At 38.0% G+C, this 24,528-nt stretch overlaps 1 protein-coding gene across 1 annotated transcript in view; it reads left to right on the top strand.

Moving 5' to 3' along the window:
- The window catches only part of PDK3 (pyruvate dehydrogenase kinase 3), a 53,514-nt gene that overhangs the window by 1,107 nt on the left and 27,879 nt on the right, over positions 1 to 24,528 (top strand). The window contains exon 2 of the mRNA XM_075520938.1: positions 16,733 to 16,874. Coding sequence (XP_075377053.1) covers positions 16,733 to 16,874 — 142 coding nt within the window. The remainder of the gene's footprint in view (positions 1 to 16,732; positions 16,875 to 24,528) is intronic.

Raw genomic sequence — 24,528 nt, 5'->3', positions numbered from 1 at the left:
GCAATAAACTTCTCATATCCGTATCAGAGGTTATTCGGCTCCTGTTCTCTGACACGAGTTGTTTAGATTTTATTATCCTATGAATGTTGCTGGTTGAGTAAATATAAAGGCCGTGTGTAACACCGTGAAGCTTATAGAATGTTCCTTCATTCCAGTATTACACATACAAGCAGACAGAAATGAGCCAGTGATGTTAAGCCAGAAAGTGATTAAAAGTGGAAACAATCACATGTTTATGGCAATGGTATTAGTGAAAGAATGCTGCAAGTATTAAAGAGCCAGTGCTGGGCTTGCTACCACGTCGCAGTGAGACAGGGTTTTCTACCATCTTAAAAAAAAAAAAATCACACCTTCTCCTGTGTTGCATTAAAAGGACAACTTGACTAGAACCCATGCTATCCTTCTCTGGTCTCTGCTCACATGAGTCTGTTTCTCACTTCCCCTGCTGCTGTGCTTCCCCTACTCTGGCATTTGTGGTCCTTATGCCATGTCTTTCTGTATTGGCAGGAGCAATGGCCTGAAACTTAGAATATCTTCATTTTAGCCCTGGCACTAAACAAATCATTTCACCATTGTCTATTTGAAAGTTGGGTTTGTAAATTGTTGCTGGGGAAGTATTAATGTTTGTGAGGCTTTTCAGTTGTGACTAGAGAGGTGTAAAAATTTCAGTGTTTGTTTTAATGACTTGGGTGTTCTGGCTGAACTTTGCTTTTTGGTAAGGATTTGTACTGTTCGAAGTTGTCCCTGCAGTACTACTTGCTTTTGGACATCTCTTGTGTGGTAGCCATTTAGTAATGCCTTTTTTTTTTTTTTTCACCTTGTAGTATCTGTATTATTTTATGGTTTGAAAAGTGTCTCATGATTCTCCAGGAAGAAGTAGTCTCATTTTATGATTTTAAGCCTGGTTTATGTTAGTGGAAATGAAGAGAGTAAGAACGGTATGTTACAGCCTGGCCAGCCCTGTTCTTTGGATGTACTCCAGTCTGTTGTCACTGGATGTGTCTATGGAATCTTGTCTCTGCGTAGGCTGTATATGTAAGTGTATTCATGTCCTAAGACTGACAGGAAACTATATAGTCTTTGACGTTTAAAATCTCTGAAGAAAAAAATGCGTATGGTTTAGGCTTCTAAGATCACCAGGAGTTTCTAAGATTAGTAGTGTTAGGTCACATCAGCCTTGCTAAAACTATCAGCTTGATCTTAATAAGCCTTACAGGCCACTTAACATCTCTACTTACTTTCTCTTTAGTGCCTGTGTTTACTTAGGAAACCTGGAGTAGGAAGATTACAGCAGTTTAATCAAATAGATTAAAAACACTGTGGTTACCTAACTTCCGTGATCGTATGTGTTGATGGCTTTGGGTAATTCCAAGTTCTGTTGGAGACTTCAGAGGCCAAGAGGAGAAATTGGCAATAAAACGTAAGATGTTGATGCAAGAATTTTACCACTTGAGGCATGGAAAGCCTGGACAATATGCACTGTATCAGGGAGCTATGTTACTTTTACCTGAATTACCCAAAAAATAATTTGCTGGCGGCATCGGACACAAGTATTCAAGAGAGCAGATATGCCGAGCATAAGGAGCGTGATACTACAGGTGCAGTTCAGTTGTGTTTGCCTAGCCTGACTATTTGATGGGAAGAAGACACTCTGTTTTGTAGTCAGCTTATAGAGGCTACTTCATGTCTCACTTAAAAAGAAATGGTATTTTTGATGAGCTACATAAATGTTGTGCTTGTGTTACAAAAAGATGACTACATTTTCAACAAATGTTAAAGAAGAATAAGCACGAAGGAGATGTGTTAATAACCCTCTCATGGCAGTCTGTGATTTTGTTGTCTGATGTACGTGTGTTTCTTGTATTAAAAAAAAAAAAGGAGGAATTTGCGCTTACTGCAATTCAAGTTTTTTTTCAGAAGGATTTTTTTACTTCGTTTGGTCTTCTTTTTTGTATTGGTTATATTGGTTTAGACTAAACTGGCTTCTAAATTTGTCTCTGCAAAATCCTGGTGAGCAGGGGGAGAGAAACTATATTTCTCGTGGGCTGAAGAGTCTCTTCAAACACAGTTGGTGGCAATGTATACTGACATACAGCTTAGACTTTTTTTTATTACTGATTAACAGTGTGGGTTGTGTGGAATACAGTTGTGTGCATAGTGGGGCCATAGAGTCACTATTCCTTTCCAATGATAGAAATTAATGATGATTATTTTAAAACTTTCTCATGTAGCTTAATTCAGTTAGTTAAACCACTATAAAAGACAGTTTGGCTGTTTAAGCTAATTCACTAGTACTAAAAAACTGTGAAATGAAACAGAAAGCAATACTTAAAGCAGTGATTCTCAGTTGGTTTTTATAGCTGAGTCCTATTTGTGTCTACATACCATGTTCTGCCGTATGTGATTTACTTTCTGTCAAGCTTGCAGTTATCTTTGTAGTTGCCACAACTATGTAAGAGGTTACTGTGTCACGGGCTTGGGACCTCTGTCACAAACTACGAGTGCTCAGATTGTCTGTGCTACTTTTTTCTGTTTTCTGTGTGTTCAGTTTCTGTTTGCACGCTCTTCTTGAATACTGCTCATTCAATTTCTTTCTTACAAAGTGCATTTCCCAAGATTCTTGTGCAATCTTGTTCCTTTGCAAAAGAATGACCTTCTATAACTGTGTTTTAATGTAAACAAGTTTTGACCTTGTTTAATGTTAGCATGTCATTCTAGGTTTATCCAGGCCTCCATAATTATTCTGGTCTGGAAAAAACAAAACCAAAACCATAAACAAACCCACTGAATTCAGCTCTGGAAGTTATTTTGGTAGATTTCCAAGTGCAGGCATTCCTAAATGATCCAGTCTGCTATAATTACTGAAATATATTTTCTGAAGTAAACTCATGAGTAGATATGTAGTTTATCATTCAGGTACATGAATCTTTGTATGTTTTTGGGGCTAGACTGTTTGGTGAAAAAAAATGCCCATACTGGAGATCCATATTTTGTGTCAGCTTTGATACAGCATCTCAACTTAGGTTTGCTTCAGCATGCAAGGCGAGCCTTAGAGGACAAAAGGTTAATCCAAAACAGCCAACAATATTCATCAGCAACTGCATACATGGGTAACTGATCGGTCATGTATGCCTGGGTCATCAGACAGGTCTGTTTGAGGAAGGTAGAGTTTCTGTGTCTAGGAGTGTCCTTGCATTTAAAGAAAGATGCAAAGAGACTTGAGCTCATTCTGGGTGCGCTACAAGCTGGCTTGATAAGGGCTAGGTGTGAGCCAAAACCCTTACAGCTGTACTGATGCTGAACTGTGCCCGAGCTAGCAAGCTCCATGCAACTGCTTGGTTTGGGTCATGTTGGGGTACCTCAGCTGACAGTAAAGATATTAACGAATGTTTCATGAAATGAATGGTTGTACTGAAAAGGTTACTTATAAAATAATTAAGCACAAATAAAGACAGGGATGAAATATAAATTCTGTAATCCTTTGATCATGCATGAAAGAGTCATTTGAAGTTGTGCTAGTGCTATATTGTGAATCTATGCCAGTATGCTATACTCATGTAATACTCTCATTGCTACTGCGCAGCTGATGAAGTGCCTGAGGCTTTTGTGAGTCTGGGGTTTGTTTCGTCAAAAACATGTACCGTGTGCTTTTGGAGCTTGTTTACTACTGAAACTATCTTGGCCAGTTGTACTTAGCTATATTCTAGCCTTTTCTGTTTTAAGTCTCAAACCAAATGTTTTGGATGAATTCTGTAGCTGTGAGGTTAAACTTGGCTTTTGGTTAGCTCTTTGTACATATAGGTAAAACTTAACAAAATGGCACTTACCCCTCCTTATTTGTCATATGTTAGTGTTCATATACGACATAGTTACTAATGAGTTTGGACAAAAAAAGTAATGTATATACTTAAGATAGAAGATAGTGAATCATAGTGAATTCTTGTTGTGGAACGTGGCTTAGGAGATCCTGATTTTGTAGGTTACAATCAAAATATCTGTGGCAACTGCTACAGCTACTGGCATTGAAAAATTTCACAAAGGTTGTAATTTAGTAATCTTACTGTACTGTGAACAGCTGAGCACGCAGCAGTTAATCACAGTGAGTGCATGCAGTTTGGGAACTGTTGTGTCCTGGGGCATATCTGGAGGAAAAGATGAGCAATGGATCACTCACAAAGTTTAGGGCTAGAAGATACTGTTAAATTATTACCTGCCACTTATTGCATGCAGATGTGTTTGTTTTTTTCTACTGCTGTCTGTGCATTGACCTTAAAACCTTATGCTTGATTTAAATGCATCTTCAAAAAAGATTTCCTCTTAACATGAATGTTAAGCATTGGTATGCTAACCACTGAATCGGATCAGAAAGATGAATGTTAGTCAGACATTAGTGTCTTTTATTTTCGTCTGACTGGCTTCAGCTTCCAACCAGCAATTTGGTTATAGCTTTCGTTGGTAGGTTGGGATCCTTTGATGCCTGGAATTTTTTGTACTTGTGATGGAAAATTTTATCTTGATTTTTTTGTAAAGCTAAATACATTCTTTAAATGAGTTATTTTAAGCCTCGTGAAAATACCATGGAATTAACTTTTTTGGCTTTTCCAGGATTTTCAATATTACTCTTTAAAATGTTAGAGCTTTAAATAGAATCCTGGTAGGAGTTTTGCCTAATGTTGGAATAGAATCATCTTACTACTCTTTTGTTTTTACCTTGAAAGACTATCCTTTTGTCACAGTGAAAGCTGGATTGTCTGTCTGCTTTTGTTCGTGAATTATTTTGGGGTTATTGCTTTTCTGTATTCAGTCCTTCTTCTTCTAGATCTAGGCATGGATAAAGTTTGCATTTCATAATATAAAAAGGGGTTTTCTTTGAATGGCCTGCAGCACAGCAAGTAGCTGGAAGCCTTTTTGTGATGCAACTGCTATTATTTATAACCTGTTACTATTTACAACTCTGCCAGTCTCTGGCAGGCAGTGATCTTCCAATACTATATATAATATTGAAGGTTTTTATAAGGCCTAATATTGATTGTTGTGAAAGTCTGGAATAGTCATTGTGGTTAGATAACTTTGTTCAGCAGACACTATTGAACTGTGATATGGTAGAGATATTTGTGTGTGAGTACTACGTAGTATTAGATCATGGTGCGTTTCATTTACAGAATTACCTGTATCAGTCACTTTTGGAGACTGTTTCAGGGATTAAGTGTGCTTGCTTGCTTGATAGTAAATTTTTTATTTCCGGAAAAGGTTTGTTTTCAAATTTTATGCTGCTAGTTAAATCTTCGTTAGTGCAGTTCTGTGAAGTTCTCAAGAAAAATGTTAGCTTTGGTTTAAATTTTTAACTACTTTGCAGTAAAACTATTATGCAGTAAAGGAACACTTCATTTCTATAAGTAATTGAGACTTCATATATTCTGAATTCAGTATTTTAGTATAGTTATAGTAGAAATTCCATGAGTTGCTGTGGATGATCGAACTGGATCACCAAGGCAGTAGATGGGGGGGGGGGGGGGGGGCATTGTGTTATGCTAAGCATAGGAAATTCTGCCTTTGGTAGGTGATTTGACTGGCCACTTCTTGCCTGTAAGCGTAGGCTAGTAGTCTGCAAGTGAGCATCTTCCAACTGATGGGATTGATTGTGTTTTGTTTCGCTAAACAGCAGAAAATGTCTTAGGTCTGTGTTCTGTTTGTCTTTGGACTGACCAAAGGCAGGCCTCTGCCTTCAGGTGCTCGGAAAGGGAGATGATGTTACGCTGCATACGTACATGTGTGCATACACATGTTTTTTTTTTTTTTTTTGCTGAAGCTGATGTGGCATCGAGGCAGACAGTGGTATGTCTTCTGGTGAAAGAAAGAAGACAAGAATGCCTAATCAGCATGAAGCAGTAAACAATGTTTTGGTGTTTTGTTTTGGGGTGTTTTTTTTAGCAAGTAACAGAAGTGATAGAGAATACAGCTTGAGAGAAATTGGGAACTTGACAAAACCACTTTCTGGAAGGACAAAAAGACAGGATTTGCAGTTCTTGAAGGTCTAAGAATGTTTGGGACACCTTTTTTTTCCAGAAACTGGTAGAAGTTGTTGAAGTGCCTGCTTTAGACTAGATTTAGACTAATAAGGAGGTGCTTGAAAATCTGAAACTTAATTAAATTTTGCTGAAAATTATAATGAATTGATAGCATTCCTTTCCCTTGGGAATGGAAGAAATGACAGCTAGTGATTTTAAAGTAGCATAACTTTTACAAGCTAAGGAAATAGGTAGATAGGGTCCTAAAACATAAGGAATATAAGATGTTCTGTCAATTTCTGAAAGAGAAATTCTGATGCAGGCAGAAGAGGAGAGCACAGTAGAGCAGTGTTAGGAATTCCAGAAATACTGTTCATTGAAAAAGAATCATATGAAAACTGGAAACAAGGACATGTATCTCAGGTTGCAGTACAAATAATGGCTAAGGTGAAAAGTCAGGGAATAGAAAAGCAGAGAAAAAGATGCTGAGATAATATATAGTAATTGGGGAGAATGCTGAAGTCTAGTGTTTACTGCATTAAAGTACATAATGATAAAGACTACCGAATTAATCTTTGCTTTGATCTTCAGAAAAAGAGAAATTGTATCCAGAAACTTAAAGGAAATCACAACTCCCCCCCACCGTCCATGATACAAATTTTGGATAAGTTGAAGTATGTTTAGATCCTCTTGGCTTAGTGGGTGCCAATGCTGTGTTTTGTGAGTAGCTGACCATTTTCTTCTGCAAATGGGAGCACCCGGTGCAGCACAGCTGTTGCTTACAAGCTTCAAGGAAATAACCGATGGTGGTGGCCCCAGGGTTGTGAAAGTCAGAAAATACACTACTTGTCCTCCTCTTCCTTTTCTTTAAAAGACATTAGAATAAGTCAGGTTGACTGAAGTAGCTGAAAAAATGATAGAGCTAATAATGAAGTAATACATGGATAAGCACCAAGAGATAATAAGGCAATAAAGAGACAATAAATTGTGTTGAGGCAGTCTGATTTCGAGGTTAATTTGGTGTTTGCTAAGGCAGTAGCAGTAGATGCTGTACCTGGCTTTTTATGAAGTCCCATGTGAAATTCTTAATTAAAAAACCCACAAAAACCTATGGAATAACTTTAAGATGAGATTGCTATATCGTAGATGTGCAGCGTTCTGGTGGGTTGACCCTGTCCAGCAGCTGAGCACCCATGCGTGGTGCTCGCCTCCTCCCAGCCCCCATTGGGATGGGGGAGAGAATAGGAAGAGCAAAAGTGAGAAAACTTGTGGGTCCAGATAAAGACAGTTTAATAAGGAAGGAAAGAGGAAGAGAAACAAGTGATGCAAAGGCAGTCACTCACCACCTCCTGCAAGCAGGCTGATGCCCAGCTGGTCTCGATGTCATGGCTATCTTGGGCAGCAGAGCCGCCTAGTTTTTTATTGCTGGGTGTGACATCATGTAATATGGAACATTCCTTTGGCTGGCTTAGGTCAGCTGTCCTGGCTCTGTGCCCTTCCAGCCTCTTAGCCACTCCCAAATCTACTTGCTGGGGTGGGGGCTGAGAGCAGGAGAAAGCATGAAGGCTTTTTCTCTGTGCAAGTACTGTTCAGCAATAGCCAAAACACTGTGTCATCAACACTTTTAGTCACAAATCCGAAGCCTGGCACCTTATGGGTTGCTGTGAGGAAAGCTGACTCCATCCCAGCCAGACTCAGTACACGTATTTATGAAGAACACTCCATATATACTCTACGTTTCACTAGCTTTCATTGATCTTCACACTACTGTTCTGTGGACAGTGAGTAGTATTTCTCCAGTTCCCCATGGTCCAAAACAATATAATCCGTAATAGAATTTGGCATAGATTTAGGAATTGTTTTCTCTAATTACATAGTTGCTATATTAAAGCAGCTTGTCTTGATGCCAGTTATCCTTAATATATTAGTGTTTTTTAAAAGCCACCTTTTTCCCAAAATTGCTAAAGTATTTTATAGGCTGCTACTTATCCATTTTAAAATATGTTTATGATTTTGTGTGTTCCTGGAATAAGTTAAATGTAATTTTTCTTCTTGGAATAGTAGGTTGAAAGGACAGATTAGGGCACTGAACTGTGACCCTGAGATAGACAATTTTTCTCCTTTTTCTGATGCTTTGTGTGTTATAAGATACTATTATATTGACCCTTTTTTTCCTCTGAACCTTTCTATGTAAATGTGACATTGTCTCTTACATGTTTCTTTGCCCTGTTTGTTTAAATTATTTTCTTTGCTTGGGAAGAGGCTACTTTTACTCTGTGTGTGTGTATATATATAAAAAACAGTCACATTAGTTTGTATTCAATGTAAAATAAGTAACAGTATTATAAATACTTTCACTGACTTAATTCCTTAAAATAATACTTGTTCAAATTTTAGTTGTTATGTTTCAGAATTAGGTTTGAGACTGTGTAAATAGAGAAAGAGGAAAAGTTAAAAAGTTACAAAATTACTTTTTGCTAAAAATAATTTACATTTTAATTGCTACTTCTTTGTTTTATAGCCCTTGTTTATGCTTTTCTTAAAGATTTTATAGACTGGATAAATACATCCAAACCCTGGTAACTAGCAGTGGCATAGGGGAATCCTCTAATCTTTTTTGCAATGTGGTTTGTTAATCATCAAAAGCATTTTGTAACAAGATGGTTAACAGTCTAATACACTTCTAATACATTTCACCTCACTGAGACTCAAGGGAAACTGGACCATGTGGTATTGGCAGTATTTTTATGTAAATGGTATTAACTATGTGAGTCTTTGCTTATAAATGTTAATTTTATTTATGCTGGAGATTTGGAATATCTTTCCCTTTGGCATGTTGACAGGGACTAAAGGATAAAGCAGAGATTTGTATTTTTCTGGAACAGTCAGTGGGAATTATGGAAGTTTTCCATAAAGGTTAGGGAAGAAGTTGTTGGAGCTTAGGGAGAGTGTTTAAAAAATTGGAATATCTAATTATAACCTTCAATGTGAAATAGATCTTCAACTTTTATGGGAGGAAAAGGTGATTATAACCTCAAAAGAGCAAAGTTAAGTCTTTTCTGGTCAGTTTATTGTAACAGAATCTGATCAGAGAGCAACAAATGGGGAATAAAGTTTCTTTGGCTTGGTGTTTTAAGCCTCATCTACATTTAAAAGAAAAAAAGTTTTATATTTGTTTTAAACTTTCGAGTCTCACCAGAACAAAACACTAAATCTGTTTTGTCCAGGATCTCCTGTTTGAAAGCCACAGAGCCCCTTTGCAGTGTAGGCCGGGGTTGGTGTGCTGCATGGTATGCGCACCTCTTTCCTGCTCTTGGACTATTTCCTGCTTAGGTCTCAGGAGTGTTAGTGGAAGAGGAGCTGATGTAAGTCTGAAGCACCACTTTTTTTTAGAGGCTCCTTGCGCTTGGTTAGGGAGGGAGTCTTTGGGTTGTATGGGCAGCTCTGGGATCAGGAACCTGATCTGGGCCATGGTTTCTCCGAAGAACATTTTGGCTCTTTGCCTGTCATGTACTGTGGGGAGTGCCTGTGATATGGGCAAGACAAAGCTTAGCTGCTAAAATGATTCATCTGACTTCCAGCCTACTCCAAAATGTCCTAAGGAAAGGCAACTTTGGGCCTATGTGAATTAGTCTAAAAAGTAATACAGCCTGTAGGTAATTGCTTGAGCACCTCTGCGTTAAACTTAATAGATCCTTTTGATTACTGTGCTTTCTCTTGGCAAATGCTTTAAAATACTCAAAGTTATTTCACTAGAACTGAGTGGTAAGCAGTTAAATATTAGTTTTAAATCAGAGAAGCTTATTTCAAAAACTCATGCTTTTACTTTAATTTGGGTTGGTTTATATAGTACGTAGTACTGGTTTACAGCTTTTACAAGTGGTTGTCTGATAAACCATTTGTCTTGAGAGACACAGAGACATCTTCCCCTGAGTCCTTTCAGTGAACGGAAGGCTGTGCCTTTAAGAGTTACAATTAATGACTGCAGTTTGACTAAGACTTGATAGATCTACAGTGTATTGTACATCTGTTAATTCCTTCTGTTTATCTGTTCCAGTTCAGTAGTAAGTTAAGCTGCTTTCCAGCACAGTCAGTTTCATTTGGAGTACCATTTACTTGAAACAGGCTTACTGGAGTTCACAAGTTACGTATTGTAACTTATTACATTATTATTACTATGTAATTTATTATTACATTAGTGCATAGCTAATGTAATAGTAAATGTAATGATTTTGTCCATGTTGAGCTGTTCAGTTGTGCTAATGCCAGCTGTCTGACATTTTGTCGTTAACCTGCATTTACGTGAAAATGTGAACTGACTTTCTCTTGGCACCAGTGGTATTCATCTGTATGGCCATAGTAATTAATACAGATAAGACATAAACAAGCTGACTCTTTCAGAGATTTTGGAAGTAAGCAGAGATAAGTATATTTTTTCTATGTACAAAGAGTGGTTATACTTATTTAGTTTTGAACTTCTTAAGTTGAAGTCTAGACCTTTGGCTTGTCAATGGGATTTGGTCTGATAATTTAGACAGCAGAATATAGGCTAATGCATTCTCATTAGTGAATGGTGTCCTGACTTTCTATTCCAAAGGAAAATTTAAATGCTGTGGTTGGCCTGGCAGTCAAAGAGTGCTTGAATCTGTTGTTAGTTGAATTGTATAAATCAAAAATGGTTTATTAAGCTCAACTGTTTCTGTACTTCAGCTCTGGTAATTTATCCATGTGCTGTGTCACATGACTGTTGGAAAGTTTAACTGGAAAGCTAACTAGCATGCGAGCCTGCTAGTTTGGATTGCACTTAGCAATGAAATGGCACAGAGTGGAAATCAATGGTCGTACAGTGTTAACAACTAAATTCTCATCTATGAACATAAATAATTTAGATTGAGAAGTCTCTGTGTACCTCTGTCAGTGTGCTTTCCCTTAGACTGCAAAGGTGCAACTAGTAATGGGAATTGGACTGAAGAACAGAAACAAGTTACATGGGAAAGCTTACTTGCAGACTTTAATTGCTCTGGCTTTAGCTGGTTTTCTGGCAGTAGTTGTTTAACAAAACTTAATTGTTCAGACTTCATAAAAGTGATATGTTTATGATAAAAATGATAGTTCAGTAAGATCTAAAAATATTTTCCTTAATTCTTCAAGTTTCATTTTTTGAAACTTCAGAGTTTCTCCAGTTTCCTTACTGACATAGAATCAATCTCTTAATATGCTGATCATATGTGCCCAGTGAAAGCATGTTCTTAAAACAGGGCACTTGAATGAAAAAATTGTAGGTGTTGGTGGAAGTAGCCTTAGAGAGCAGTGATGGAACTTGGGCTGAAGCTTATGTCTGGGATGTCTAAAAACAGGCTGAATACCTAAGGTTGGTGTGGGCCGGATCTTTAAATTTGGCAATCTGCTGGCTGCCTGTGTTGGAACAGCTGTACAGGTTGTGGTTGCTGTCCTGTAGCACAACGTGGTAGGTTGGAAAAGGGAATCCCATTTCAACATACAGCTTTCTTAGAGGCAGCCTGTGGTAGAGAGTGAGGGTCAGCAAGAGTCAGCATCTCCAGTTATGTTGTGTGTGTTCTTTTTCCCTTTGCTTCATCATTTTCATTGGGTTTTACGAAGCCCTGTCTTTTACCAAACAAACCCTATATGCTTTTTGTGGGATTGGTGTTTTTAGTGGTTGGTGAGATAAATACCTAGAGAGTATGCTGAAAATGTCTTTATTTCTATTGGGGAATAGGAATGCTTTTGGAGTTGAGGTGGTTTGGGTTTTGGATTTTTTCGTTGGTGTTTTGTTTTGGTTTTTTTTTTTGTAGCCACATTTATTGGGGCTGCGCAAGCATAGCTTGTTTGCCTTTTAATATATAGCCCATGCTCCTGAAATGGTGTATAATCAGTGGAATTCATCAATCCTTCTTTAGTTCTGTTTTCCTAGCTTCAGCGGCAAGTTATTAGCCTTTGCTCAGTCCATTCTGATGCCTTGATCTTTCTGCGTATTCTTTTGAAGATTTCTCCATCCCTCTGCTTCACTTCTTTGTTTGTTTGTTTTGTTTGCCTGCACAGGAGCTAAAAAGTATTCTGGAAGCTCGAGAGAAGAGAGTAGATACAGTCGATCACTCCTGCCTTCCCGTCTTTCTTCCTTTATTTTGAAGCAGTAGTAGTAGTTTCACAGGGATAGGAGGTGAAAGGCTTCTGATCTTGTTTTTGTGGATTCTGAATGGAGTCCCTCCTCTCAGACATACAACAGGTGGGACTTTGTTGCTTTTGAGTCTTAAAGTAGTGTGGTATCTAATGTCTCAGCTTGGTGTTAGATACATAGTTAATGGGGAGAACTAGACCTCTGGGCACAGTGAAAAAACTAAAAAGAGCACTTGGTTTCTTCTTTTCCTGTCTCCTCTGACAGATAAGTGTTAATACTCAGAAACTACTGATGCTTTTATGGTGTGACCCCAGCAGTCCAGTACCTGCTAGGGATGTGACAGCCATGTTAGGTTTTCAAAGCAGGTGACTTTGATCATCATTATGAAGGACTACTACTGCAGTCTGTTCTCAAATGGAGAATCTGGCAGCTGAACTGAGAGCATTTGATAATGTTCTGGAGGAACCAGAGTTCATGGTCTCCTGCTGAGTTTCTGCCCTCTTCTGCAGCAAAATCGAGGTTTGTGTACGGCCTTCTGTATGGAACTAATCCTTTTGTAATCTGAATCTTGGACAGCAATTCGTAGAATTTGCCAGAATTGAATCAGGGTCTGCTGCATGTCTGTGAATAGCCTCTATATAGTTTGTGCCCCTTGTTGCAGGAGCCAGAACAAAAGTTTTCTCTAGGTCCAGCTTTGCAACAGTTGTCTAATTCTATCACTGCAATGGAAGGAACTGAAAAGATACTGGTTCAGAGGGAGCACTGTGATGAGTGTTCATTCCTTCCAATTGAAAAATACTTTTTTTTCCCCTACATGCTACAGGCATGTGATCCCTAGAGCCTGAGTGGGCCTTGTTATCAACGTTACATTTGTTTTCCATTTCTTAGCACTAAGAGTCTGTTGCTGGCCATTGGTGGCAGGATGGCTGTTCTGAGGTGGACCCCACAGCTTTTTGTTTCTTCTTAAGTCTTGAATGCTTTTCCTATTTATATCCTGTCTCTGGAAGAAACTTATGTACAGTATTTAACCAGTAGTTGCGCTGATGTCTGTAGGACTACTCAAGACAGTAAAATTAGAAATAAAATACGTATGTGGAGCTTTTTTTTTATGCCAGTGATCCTCACATTGCATCTTCTGACCAGACTCTTCTGCAGTATTCCTATAGTTCAGTGATTCAGTGATTTGTAGGTGAAAATTCATGACTCCTCAGAGTTAAAAATAAATGTTAATTTCATATAATTTTACAAGGTAGCATAAAGCTGTATTTGCAATGCATTGCTTCAAGTATAAAAGCAGTGGGCCTTCTATTAGTAATTCGTAACAAAAGCTGTACTCCTAGTATATTATAATGCCATGCTAGCATTATACTTCCATGTCATTACATTCTGCCTTGAAGTCCGCTGCTACTGTTGGTCTTCAGCGCACCATAATTAAACAACTCTGACACAGCACCCCCCGTTTTTGGAAATAAAGCTAAACACAGCCCTGGATGCCTAGTGCAGTGTAGTCTGCACTAGGGCATAAGATTACCGTGTTCTTTCTTCCATTTGAATTCATACAAAGGTAAGCAGGTAATTGTTTTATATAGTTGTATTATTGAGTAACTTCTTGGAGGCTGCAGTATAATTCAAGGAGAGATTATTCACAAGTTTCACTTTCACTTTAACCCTGAGAGAGTGACTTCAAATTCCCTTGAACTGAAACTGACAGATTTAAACTGGCTTTAGCCTAGGGTGTTTAAGACAAAAGCCTGACTCTGGCAATGTGTATTGACCCAGCTGGAGTGATCACAAAATCAAGAAAGAATGCTGTATATTTTGAAAAAAGATGTAATGAATAAAGCAAAAATAAAGCCAATCTATGAAAAAAAAATCTGACTGTAGGCTAAATCTGCAAAGGTGGCATTACAGGTTACTAGAATGCTGTTTCTGGGAAGATCTTTAGAACTTAGACTTACTTGTGTATGATAAATTAGACTACGAAAATACCTAACTTACAGATTCAGATTTTAGTTTCTGTACTTAGTAGGATGGCCCTCATTTTGATGAATGTGGTTGTACAGGCATTGCTGTGAGGAACAGCAGCCAAGGAGCAGCTGTTAGGATGCAGTATACTTTTTGCTTTGAAAGCTGGAGGATATCTAATTATTGCTGATCCTAGTGAATAGCCATTCTCTCTTCCCATGCACGTGCTGTTTGGCAAGCAGATAACTGACCTTATGCTAGAAGCTGAAGCAACTCTGTGGAGGCTCTCAGATAAATTGCATACAGGTAAGCAGCTGGTATTCTGACTGCATGCCCCAAACCAAAAATATGTTCTGAAATTATGGTGAAGCAAGCCTTCAAGCTAGGCAGGCTTGAAACAGAACTTCCTTTCTTTTTCCTGCACTGAGCATGCAAAGGGACCCCAAAGGGCTCTGTACCTAAAACGTAGCTGTACATTAGAACACGGCAACTCCTTAAAAAGAGACAGTTTAGAACTGCTGGCGTGAGACAGATTGAATAGAGGTGTGCCCTTGCTCATGGTCTCTTCTGCCAGTCCTGCTTTCCAGTCTAGCAGCTTTTGTTGTCTGCATTGTACAAACCCAGGGACTGTGACTGTGAAGGGCTCCCATGCCCTTTCACAGACTCCCGCAGGCTGTGGGTTCTTGTTCACCATTTTGTCATTCTCTGTCTGGGCTGTCTTTCATTCTTTTTGCTTTTTATTGCCTAGAAAATAAGTAAACTTGCTCTCAGTCACTCTTGAGAAGAAGTAGTTGTCGTCTTTGTTCCCGAGGGTTTTTCCAGCCCAGAAGGTGTAGGGTGAGCTAGTCAGAGTGTCTTTCCTGCTGTCCAGCCACAGTCTTCCTGAAGACCTACTGTATACAATGACTTGTGAACAAACAAGTGTCTATCCTCTATTGTAGGTGAACTGGTATCTAACTTAATTGAAGGATTGCACTCTGAAATCATTACTCTGCTTCACAGAAAACAACCATGTAATGTCTTGTTTCCTTTGTTTAATTTTGACAGGATGTGTGTATTTGTAATTGAAGATGTGAAAATGCAAATAAGTAAAATACGTCCAAATGTTTGCTGGGAGAAGAGTAATAGAATTGCTGACACTAACAGAATTTAATGATTCACTGATTGATGATACCTAAATGAGCAAGAAAAAAGGGAAACCCTAATCCTTCCTGCATATTCCCCCAAGCTTGTGTTACGGTTTGGGAACTAATCCATCAATGCATGTTACCTATGCAAAGAAGGTGAAAACTCTGCTGTTCAGCTGATTATAATGGGACTGTCTTAAAAAGTATCACCTTGATTGTGCTGGTTGCATTGTACTTGAGTCTTTCAAATTGCAAATCTCAGTGATTATGTGCCTAGCATTGCTTTTAACACTTTCTGGTTTGCTTGAACATAACTTATAGCTCTTGTGTTATGCCTTCAGTCACAAATTTTGCAGGCGGTTGTACTGGTTATCATCACAAAAGACATTTGCTGTCTTTCTAGACAAAAGCAGAATACTGACTGTTTGTTACAAGTAAAACATGGGTTTTTTTTTTTAACTTTATTTTAATTTACCTGGACTCTTTAGAAATTAGTTATGGTGGGGAGTTCCCCTGCTTGTGAAACACTGCAAAATACAAAAAAGTATGTCAAGTCAGGTCTGATCTTCCATCTGAACTATTTGAGCAAGATCCTTAACATCTTATACTTTCAGATATTTGTAGTTAAAGTTTTATAGGTATCTCCAGTAACTAGTTTAGCTTAAGAATGCTATTACTCATGTCAGTCTTCTGGTTCATGAGGGTGGCTCCAGAGAATTATCACTGTTCCAACGAGGTCTGCAGCAAAATATTGTTATTTTGCTGGATCCCTTTTATTTGCTTTCTGACTTTTTATTTTATTTTATTTTCAAAATATTGTGCTGGATAAAAACCTGTTTTAAATGTGAAAGTCCAAGATAATCTCAGCTGCAGCTCTTCCAAGTGGGAATGTGGTGATGAGCACTGCACTTTCCTTCCAGGTGGCTAGTGAGCATCTTGTAGGCTAGTCCCAGGAGGGATAATGGCCTTTGCTGGTCTCTCCAGGTGCTGCAGAAATGTTTAAGTACTTAATAGGTTTGAAGAGCTTGTGACATGAAACATCAGCCAGCTGTTGCCATTCTGATTTGTCCCTTTGTTTTCACTCTTTACCCTCCGTTACATGTGTGGTGCTCACTTTTTAAAAGCTCACTTTAGTAGAGAAGTCATACTGATAAAAGCTAGTATTTTGGGGTCTTATTTCCAGCTAATATCAAGTCTTTGGTATTCGATGATTTTTATTTATAGGATGAGAGATTTTTATTTATAGGAGAGAGGATGAGATGATGTGAAATGAGGAAGAATGTCAGATAAAAGGGGTTAAGCTCTAGGAAGGTAAAAGTATAATATGTGTCTTGGGAGTGAGAGTTAAGTGAAGGTGGGTACTGAAAGAAATTATTTTTAAACTGTTTTTATTTCCACAAGTGATTTTTTTTTTTTTTTTTTAATCTTCTAGCACTGGGAAGTCTAAAATTTGATCTGCTGCAATGGACGTCTGTGTTTTTCCTTCCTTCTAACAGGTCGTGACAATGCATGTGAGAAGACTTCATACATGTTTCTGCGGAAGGAACTTCCTGTGCGACTAGCTAACACCATGAGAGAAGTCAATTTGTTGCCTGATAACTTACTTAACAGGCCTTCAGTGGGGCTAGTACAGAGTTGGTAAGTTTAAAAAAAAGTGGATTGAAAAATTAGTGTAAAACTAACACTGTATGTATTGCTTTACTTGCAACTCAGCTCAAATTGTCTTAAATTGAAGTCTGTTTTCTGCCTTGAATTGTTTATAATGCATGTTTCTTGCCAAATGAAGTTTCATTTTCTTCTGTCTAATGTTAAGTAAATACTCTAATATGGATCTTAGAGATAAGAATTTGTATGTTAGTCTTGTAAGTTAGTAAAAGCATACTGTTGTCTCCCAGATAATTAGAATCAGTCAGTAACTTCCAAGAGCAAGCTTTTTAAATATTCCTTACTGTATTTCACCCATGACTTCTTGAAATAGCTGTTCTTTCTCCTTATTCTTCCTTTGTCAAAAATACGAAAGAAAATTTAAACTTCATTGGTTCTTCTCATTGCTAAATCTTTAAAAACATAACCTGATATTCAGTGGAAATTATGGACAAAAATTATGGGACAAAAATCTGGTGTCGTCCAGTAAGTAACGTTCTCCATTGTGATAACTACTATCTAACTGAAGTGATTCAAAATCCTGTCATCTTTTCCACAGTAATTAATTTCTAGCCTACTTCCATGTTTGGTGATGTTTGGAGACTATTGCCTTGTATATATTAGGCTCTAAAAAATTTTTGGTCATGGGGTATTTATTGTCTCTCTACCTGCAAATACTTGATCCAAAGAATTTATGTAAAAATATCTTTGCAGTGTGCAACAAACTTCCCTTTGTGAATAACAGCTTATCTAACTGTAACAGCAACTAATGTTGTAGGCTTCTGTTAAGTTCAGTCATAGCCTTTGATCCAAGAAATTCCACGTTGACTGTACATTGACTGCTGGGTTTGGTCTCATTTATCAAGCTTCAGACTTGGAAAATATAAATTAGGATATGTGATATTGTGTACTTTAGTTTAAGTATGTTTGTCTGTGAAAGGTAATACTAGCTGTCTTGATGACCACTTCAAACGTAGTGATTAAGTGCTTCGAATAAATGTAAATGCTGTGGAGCCACACAATAACAATCACTTTGTGGTTAAGTGGCAGCTTGCAAGGTTTGAAGACTCCTATCATCTGTCTGATGTTACCGGAAGCTGTTATGCCAAATAGGAGAGAGTGGATAATATGCAGGCCTTTTAGGCTTTTTCTAATCTAGATGACTTGTGAAGCTGTCTTTAGTGAAATGTGGACAGAGAGGTAAATGAAGAAAAGGAAATAATTTTTCTGGAGTGACTCTGCAGCATAATTCTTCTAGTCCAAATATATGTTCTGTGGCATATACTTCTGCCCTGCTAATACAGAGTCAATCAACATTTGGATCACTTCTGGCAAAGGAGCTGAATGGGTGTTTAGAGTGGATGCCCCCTTCACAATTTTTGCTTAGAGGTTTGAGGACTCATGGGATGACTTTTACAGCTACAATAGATACTGCTGATTTTAAAAAAAAAAATTAGTCTCGAGTGTATTAGAATATAAAATGACTGTAAGATACTTGTCCAAATTGTATATTTTATATGATAATGTTATTTGCAGTATCACAGCTGTAGACTGATAGTTTTCTGTTAAATGGGCCAAAATATCAGACTTCAATGTGATGAAGAAGCTCAAGTGGACATCCAACCCAGAGATGGAAGTTTGAAATCAAAATGTTTGCTGTAGCGTTCTTCTGATTTTGATCCTTAGTTAACTAACAGTTTTTCTGGAAAGGAATATCTTCACTGAGATTATATAAGAATATTTTTGTGATCTTATGTCAGAAGTAACAAAAGTAACTGTAGCATGTTGTTTCCCTGATTATAGGTATGGACTTTAAAGAGCTTATTCCTTATTTTTCTGTTTAGAGGTTTTTAATTGCTTTTTTTAAACATTTACGTGTAGATTATAAGTCCCAGTGATATACTGGTGATGAACATTGGGCAAAATTTACTGTATCTGTTAGCTTCTAAAAAAGACCAAAACAAAACAGTTTTATTAACTTCATTGTGAATGACCTTGAGTAGTATGCAGCTATGCTGATAGCAAGTTTTGAAACATTTTTAATTTCTTAACCTAAAATTTAGACATATCTAGAGAGAGAGAGAGAGAGTCCTGAAGAAATAAATAGAAATTTAGCTGTTCAGCTGTTTTGTGAACTTGTAAAATGAAGAGACCTCTTCTTAATGCACTTGTTTGATACTTCAAAGAAGAACTTTTTTCAGATCAGATTTCATCACCCTCTATTTCTACTATGCCATAGGTTGAGGAAGCTTGACAATTTATTAATATGCAAACAATAAAATCTGATGTACATTTGCCACAAGTGAGCAAAGACATAATTTAATGCATTATTCACCTTAATCTGTTTATTTGCTAATTTTCAGTAATTTATGTAGTCACCAGCATATTTATGATTTATTTACGCTACCACTTTGCAGTAGAAGCCTATGGTTTCATGTGGTTTTGGTGAGACTCCAAATTAGCTGGAGCTTTAAAATTTAAGTTCCCAGTCTATTCCTTAATGTCAGCATGCCAAAAAATACAAAAAGCTCCTAATCTTTAAAGTAGGTTTTATTAAACTTTTAAATTAGAGTAAGGTGGCTCTGTAAATAGATGGAACTTAGGTTTGGTGGAGTAAGAAAACAAATTAACCCTGCCTATTGTACAGCATGGATCCTTTCCCATCAATCCTCTGTCCAGCCAGGCAGTGAAATTCTGGATTGCACGAATTTCCTAGTCCCTTATAGGTCCCTTGGGAAGCAAGCTCATCTTGTCACTTCTGAGAATATGCTAGAGAATATGCTGAGACAGGCAAGCCCTGTTCTCCTCTTGGTTCTCTAATCCATCTTCATGCTCATGCTGTAGGCACTTTGCTTCCTGTACCATGCTCCTTGACTGCATTGCGCTGCCTAACAGATTTTGCAACTGATTGCTTGATTGCTCTCAGGAAAGGTGCATTTTTTTTTTCTCCTTCCTTTCTGGGTTCCTTAGCCTGATGTGTGCAGCAATGAGGATAGGCAAGACAGCTGTCCTTCCTTTGTGCTACTCAGCCACGTTTTTCTGAATAAAGCTGGCATTACTCACAGAGTGAACTATGAACAAACAAAAAAAAAAGTTTTGCACTTCAGTCTGTGCAAAGGTAAAACATCAGCTCTGTCCCAGTTTGAGTTATAACTTAGTTTATGTGTATGTTTTGCATGGAGTAGCAAGGGAAGGAATAAAGTGAATCAAAATAATAACACAGTTAATATGTTCTGGCTGTGAACTGCGGTGATTCCAAATAACAGACAGAGCAAAAAACAGCGTACTAGGGATCAGCAACTTATTTTCAGTTTTTCAAAATTAATGGGCAACTTCCTAGTTCCAAAGAAGTGGGCCTTTTTTAGGCCAGCTTTGAGAGGGCACTCTCTAGCTAAAGTGTACTGCGGGTAGGATATTGAACATGTGGCAGAATTGCGTAATAAAGTATATCATTGCTAATGTAATGTGATGAGGGAAAATAGTTGCAATAAAACCTTATAATGGATAAGGTCAGAGCTTGTAAAATATCTAAGGGGAGTGTGAGGTTTGCACAATATGCTACTTGCTCATATCTAAAATTCACATTTTAATTAACCTTGGCCAAATTTCTCTACTTTTCTTTAGTACTTTTCCCTGGAAAAGGCTATAAATATCCATTTATCTACTTGGAAAGACCCATTAGAGAAATCAGTACAGTTTGGGGATTAATAATTGTTTTTCCTCTATTTTTTACATTCAGAATATGCTAACAAGGTTGTGTTACCATGGAGATACATTTTATCTTTTCAGTGCTTTGGTGTTAGAGAGATTGTAAAGGAAAATCTTAGTGAAATCCACAGAGGGAAAAAGCAAAGGTATCTTGCATGTTTTATTTTTTTTTTTAAAAAGAAAATCTGGAGTTGACATTATGGGCATTTACAGTGATTTTATGTATGAAGGGTGCCATTCTAGAATTATTACATTTGGCAGACTAACAAGAACTCAATCTACCTGGCAGTAATTAACAAAAGAACAAGGCTAAAGGGTGCTTGAAACCAAAAAGCTTGCCCAATGAATTGTAGTATATTGTGATAAAAAATTAAACACCACAAAGACAACAGATTTGAAGAGCATGGGCTTTGATTTCTACTTTTGATGACTCACTGAAGATAGCAGAATATAACTGACATTCTCTTTTTTTGTCTATGCTGGGGTTTCTTTTGTAGATTTGTGTCCTGTATAGTTGTATTCATTTACTAATAATATAGCAAGTCATCCATTATTCTGGTACTTTTCTTCTTTATTCTAGCTGGCTGGTAATTGTGTGTGAAGTGTGTTTAAAATGTCACAAGGTCTTGCTTTTCAGTGCTTGATAAATCCTGCAGTTACCACCTTCATTTATCCATATCTGCACCCCCAGTTCAAATCAAAAGAAAATTCAAGGAAATAGATGAATTGTATGAAAGGGGAATGACCTCTTCTACACACACTAGCTATTACAGGAGTGAACTGCATTGCTGACTGCTCACCATTAAGCTGATTGTCTTCACCACCACCAACATTACAATGTTGTGAATTATTTATTACAGCTAACCAGAGTTATAAATTTCCTTTTAAACAAGTTTTTTCTTAATTTCTTTAACTTTGAGCTGTTTGGGAGGGAGCAGGGGGATGAATTTCATGTAAAAACTGGAAATCACAACTGGATAAAAGAAAGACGTACAGCATTTGCAGCTCTGAGTTTTTATTTAGAGACTTGGGATAATATACAGGGTATTACAACATCACAGGTTGGGTGATGTATAGTGGTAGGCATTGGATAGTGGCTTAGATTGTTTGATGTAAGGTTACTTTTTTCTAGGTTCATTTAGTCAAGGGATTGGAAGAAACAGTAAAAGTGATGGAAGAAATTTGAGTAACTTAGATTTGAAGTTAATAACCTTTTCTCTGAGCTGGTCCCTCTAACTTGCTGGATACAGGATACAGTACTTGTGCTAATGAACTTGACTTCTAAAGTAAAATCAATTTACTTTAGAATCAGAAAGAGACATCTAAATATTGTTGATGACTCTATCTAAAGGAAGAGCATTGCCTGTTGCCGTAGTTTCTCCATCACCACAGATATTAAAGAGAAATTACTTTAGCACATTTGTATAGACTTCCTTAGAGCATTTAGCTTGTGTAATTTTTCTTTGTTTCAGAAACTCTCAGTTCCTCACTGGTGCTATGTTGAGCCTGCAGCATAATGACCTCAGAAGCTGTTCTGCCTTCTGGTTGTGCTGAAGACTGGTGACCATGTTTGGCAGCTTTTTTCTGGTTGAGACCGGCTTTAGTCTTTTTCTGACTGAGACTGTTTCCTGCACAATTACTTCCTGCATTAGATGAGAGAAACACTTGGCTTGCCCCTGCCTGATACTCTAGTAAAAGTGCTGGTCCTTCAACATAGGAGTACTGATGTTTGATTATTCCGGGGGCTGAAGTCTTAGGACCAATGTCCCAATAAGCTAACAGAGAGTACAAATCTCAATACAGCATACCAGTAGTGCTAGGCAACCAGTCAAATCCACACAGCACAAAAATCGGGTATCACCTGCTTTCAGTACCAGCAACACTCATTGCTGTTTTATCCTCAGCATCAGCACAGGATTGCTGATGTTTGAGATTTCTGGTAGGAGGTCTGTAGTAAAAAGCACCTGCTGTGTTGCTTCTCAAGTGTGGTGGTTGTCCTGGATCTTCAGAAACAGGACTTTCATAATATTATATGATGACAGATGGGTGTGAGCAGCTTCCTAATAACCTCCTCTGACTTAGTTTGCCACGAGAGAAGCTGTCATTTCTTTCATGGCACAGATTTATTGGAGCATCTTTCATACAGGAAGAAGCTGAGAGAGCTGAATATCTCCTTAGAGATATTCAGCAAGCCATCTAGACTGTTCAACCTGAAGAAGAGAAGGCTTGGGTGGGTGGGGGGGCAGATATTATCAGTGTGTATAAATACCTAATGGGAGAGAATGAAGATGAGGGAGCCAGACTTTTTTTAGTAGTGCTCAGTGACAGGACAAGAGGCAGTGAATACAAATTAAAGCACATGAAATTCCATCTCAAAGAAGAAACTTTTTTACAGTGAAGGGTGATCAAACACCACAAGAAGGTTGCCCAGAGAGGCTGTGGAGTCTCCATCTGTGGAGATATTCAAAACCCAACTGGACATGGTCCTGGACAGCCTGCTCTAGCTGACCCTGCTTGAGCAGGGAGGTTGGACTAGGTGATTTCAGGAGATCTCTTCCAATCTAAACGATTCTGTGATTCTGAATTTCCTTGGAAATCTGGCTTGCAGCCCTGGGTGTTCTGGGAGGCAGAAAGGGCTATTGTTACCTTTATGAAAATGGGTGTAGAAGAGTGGACTGGGTGTGTGGGGAAAAACAGAGAGGGCAAGGAAAAAAAAATAAAGGCCTCCACAAAACAGGGAGGATGGCAACAGAAATTAAAGTAGGAAGGGAAAGGATTTTAAACCAGGAGGAAGGTTTGAAAGGATGGGAGAGGGGAGCATAAAGAGTAGAGGGGTGTTTGTTGGCAAACTTGCTGACACCTACAGCATTTGGTCTTTTATGTAATATGAGAAACACTTTACGGTGTGGAGGGTACTTGTGACAGTCCATAGTCTGCCTCCTGGCATGTATTGTGCCTGTGCTGGAGAAATAGCATTTTGGCTGACTCGCTGGTTCAGGTCATGATGGCTGCCTTGGGTTTCACGCATTTGATGCACATCTACAGCAGCTTCCAGTTTAGTTTCTTCTGAGAAGAACGTGATATTCCGAGAAGTGACAAAACCACTTTGCAAATATAAGCAGGGTGGATTAAGTGAAGATTATTGGGGGATTTATTTCAAAAACCATACTACAGGTTTAGATTTGGGAATAAAAATGCTAATGTAGACACAGTCATTGAGCAGCAAGAGATCAACTTTTATTTGAGGAACAGAGTAAGACACCTTCACAGAAATCAAGCGAGTATTTTTTGGGTAGATTGCTTTTCTCTGTAGAATCAAATAAATATTTTGCCTAATTTCCTTTTACCACACAAAGAAATTTAAGACAGCAAATATTTATTTAATTACAAAGGAAGATCTTAGCTTTCTTGTTATATTACAACCCACAGCATGAGTGAACTAGTTCAGTCTGACAATGCTGGTGATCTTAGGTCAAGTTACATGGTTTTTTTAAATTCCTAAATGTATTTGCAAGGAAAGGGCACCACATGAATTATACCCTTTTCTCTATTCACAGAAAAAGTCCAGGAAGTCAGTTTCCTCTTTGAGACAATTATGGATTGAATGACTTAGATATGTTCTCAACACCCATCAAGGAAATGGTGAAGGAGGTAGCAAAGACTGGTTCTGGAGTGTCATGTATTCACTAGAGGCAGAGCAAAATTGGGCGCAGGAATGGGTCTTAAGTATTGCTTCTGTATGACATTGTCTGGTTTGGCGAGAAGTCAAAAGCTCATCTTACTGCCTCCATAGAGCCAAACTGATGATGCCCTGAATTGCCTCAGTGCCTTGTCCACCACTTTCCCATCTTTCATTTTGGAGTTCCTTTGCTGATTGTTTATTACTGTGTTTTGCTCACTGTAATAATGGTACCTTTTTTCCCATCCTGTACCCATGATT

This window comes from Mycteria americana, chromosome 1 (genome assembly GCF_035582795.1).
Source record: "Mycteria americana isolate JAX WOST 10 ecotype Jacksonville Zoo and Gardens chromosome 1, USCA_MyAme_1.0, whole genome shotgun sequence".
Taxonomy (NCBI): Eukaryota; Metazoa; Chordata; class Aves; order Ciconiiformes; family Ciconiidae; genus Mycteria; species Mycteria americana.
This window is presented reverse-complemented; position numbering and strand designations above follow the sequence as displayed.